Below are 2,500 nucleotides of genomic sequence, written 5' to 3' on the forward strand. Positions count from 1 at the left end.
AAAAATATATATATATATATATATATCTCTTTTTTTTTTAAAGAAATAATGATAAAAAAGAGAGATCTATTTCTCATTTCCCAATCTGTCGTTGTTTGTTTGTTTTGTGGGTTTTTTTTTGTGTTTTTTGTTGTTGTTGTTGTTGTTGCTTTTTTCGGGCTTTTTATTAATTTTTTTTTTTTTACTTTTCTTAAGCTTGTTTGTTTGTCGTTTCTTTTATTGCTTTAATGAACTGAGATCACTGATGATATAACAACAACAACAACAACAACAACAATAAAATCAACAAACAAAAATGAACGTTAAAGAAGACACCATTCTTCCATCCCTGCCACTGCCATAAAACTGTCTACCTACGATGCCTAGAACGACGGTACAGCGCTGGGTGGCGCCCGATCACCTCCTTGCAGGATGCGCACTTGTGAACGTCATCCTTCCAGTTGTCCCAGAAACAAGGTATGAGAAAGCAGATACTGCACACAGACAGGCAAGGTAAATCAAGGGATGAAAGAAAGAGAGACATAGAGAACTCAGAACTCAGAAATATTTTACTGCAAGGCCATCGGCCTGTTTGCAAAGGAGGTACATGCATACAATTGCGACACACAAAATACCGAAAATAAAGGGGGGAGGGACCAATGTCATGGACATAGAGAGAGATACAGAGAGAGAGAGAGAGAGAGAGAGAGAGAGAGAGAGAGAGAGAGAGATACAGAGAGAGATACAGAGAACTCGAACTCGAACATTTTAATGTACATCGGCCTTGGGCCACAATACAAGGGGAGCCATATCAATGGGGTGGGGGCGGGGAGGGGGCGTCGTTGACAACATGGTTAAGTTGCAATTCACTTTTCAAAAGCATTCCGAGCAATATTGTTGTTACATTAATTGACATTATAATGTGATCCATATGCAAAAAAATACTTCATTTAATACTTACATTAATGCTGATTTATGTCTTCTGTACAAACATACACATTTTCATATACAACACGTAAACTGTTTCACTGCTATAAAGTAGGTTGACTACTTGTTATCAATCTTATAAATGGTTAGTTACATGAGACTTCAAATGACTTATTCTTAATGGTGAGATCCATATTATAATTACACTGGGCTGAGATTTTTCTTTCTTCTGTTGGTTGAATGGAACACATATCTGGAAAAACTATGCTTCTGGTGGACAATTTGCTCAGATGTATTCATAAATACTTTAACAAAATGTCTTCAATCACCGATATGTGTGACGGGACATTAAACAAAATTCCTTCCCATATATCAGTTTATATCACAGATTGACATAAGCTTACAGCTGGACCAACACCAAAGTGAGAGCAGTATGATCAATGGTTTCTCCATTGCAGTGGGAAGTCATTTAGAGCTTAGCCTTATGTGACGGACTATGACTATGGTCAAACTAGGAGGCAAGACTGCAGTGGCTGTGAGTGCTGCATGTTTACGGGACCATCCCAACTCCGACAGTCCTAAAACCCTCTTGGCCGAGAGAGTGAGGATAAGATAAGATAAGATAAGATAAGAATAACTTTATTATCTCCAACTGGAGAAATTTGGTCAGGTGCATTATCACAACATAGACAAGTAAACAACATGGGGACCATAACTGTAAAAGCCAACAACAGCCCCTACAAATATCACGAAGATACAAATGTAAAAAATATCACATACATCGTTTCATACATATATCCACACACTGCAGGTAATAACTAGTATTCTTAATGTAAAAACAGAAAGAATTAAGAAACATTATTTGAATATAATTATAAACATAGCCTACTATACTGCACATTGATTATAATAGATAAGATAAGAATAAAGATGAATTGCGGAAAACCACAACCAGATAATCAGCACACACCCGCACCCCCCACCCCACACACGCGGATAACTTGATTAAACAAGAGTAATAAACGTATGTTCTCAAATAAAAGCATTTCACATATTCGCTTTTAAAAACATTGCAATTAATTATTACATCGTAATTATGAAACAGAAATATATTCAGAATGATGTAACTTGGGCAAGACACTCTCCACTGTGATCAAATTCTAGCCCGGAAAGCAGTTGCCTTCTCTGCTGTTCTGATGGTCATAGTCGGACAACACTAACTGCCATATAATAATAATAATAATATAATATATATATTACTTTTGTTGATATTTTGTCTCTTTTTTACTTCTAATACTTTTGTTGATATTTTTTCTCTCTCTCTCTCTCTGTCTCTGTCTCTGTCTGTCTCTCTCTCTCTCTCTCTCTCTCTCTCTCTCTCTTTATTTTATTTTATTTTATTTATTTATTCATTTTTGCAGGCCTTGATATTTATCTCAGTGCTTTCTGCAAGGAGCGGAGTCAAAGACAACAACAAGAGAGTGTGAATTCCTTATATAATATAATTTCTTTTCTTTTTTTCTTCTCGTGCTTATGCACTTCATTGTATTAATTATCATACACTAACCAAAAGCAGGTGAAGAGAAAGGCGTTG

The 2,500-nt window shown here is 35.9% G+C and overlaps 1 protein-coding gene across 1 annotated transcript in view; it reads right to left on the minus strand.

Annotated features, from left to right (window-relative positions):
- Positions 1–255: 255 nt before the first annotated feature.
- The window catches only part of LOC143287404 (uncharacterized), a 7,790-nt gene continuing 5,545 nt past the window's right edge, over positions 256–2,500 (minus strand). The window contains exons 3-4 of the mRNA XM_076595380.1: positions 2,474–2,500; positions 256–473 (exon numbers count right to left, since the gene is read on the minus strand). The exon at positions 2,474–2,500 is cut by the window's right edge and continues 163 nt beyond it. Of these exons, the coding sequence (XP_076451495.1) occupies positions 350–473; positions 2,474–2,500 (151 nt within the window). The 3' untranslated portion in view covers positions 256–349. The remainder of the gene's footprint in view (positions 474–2,473) is intronic.

The sequence above is a fragment of the Babylonia areolata genome, chromosome 11 (genome assembly GCF_041734735.1).
Source record: "Babylonia areolata isolate BAREFJ2019XMU chromosome 11, ASM4173473v1, whole genome shotgun sequence".
Taxonomy (NCBI): Eukaryota; Metazoa; Mollusca; class Gastropoda; order Neogastropoda; family Buccinidae; genus Babylonia; species Babylonia areolata.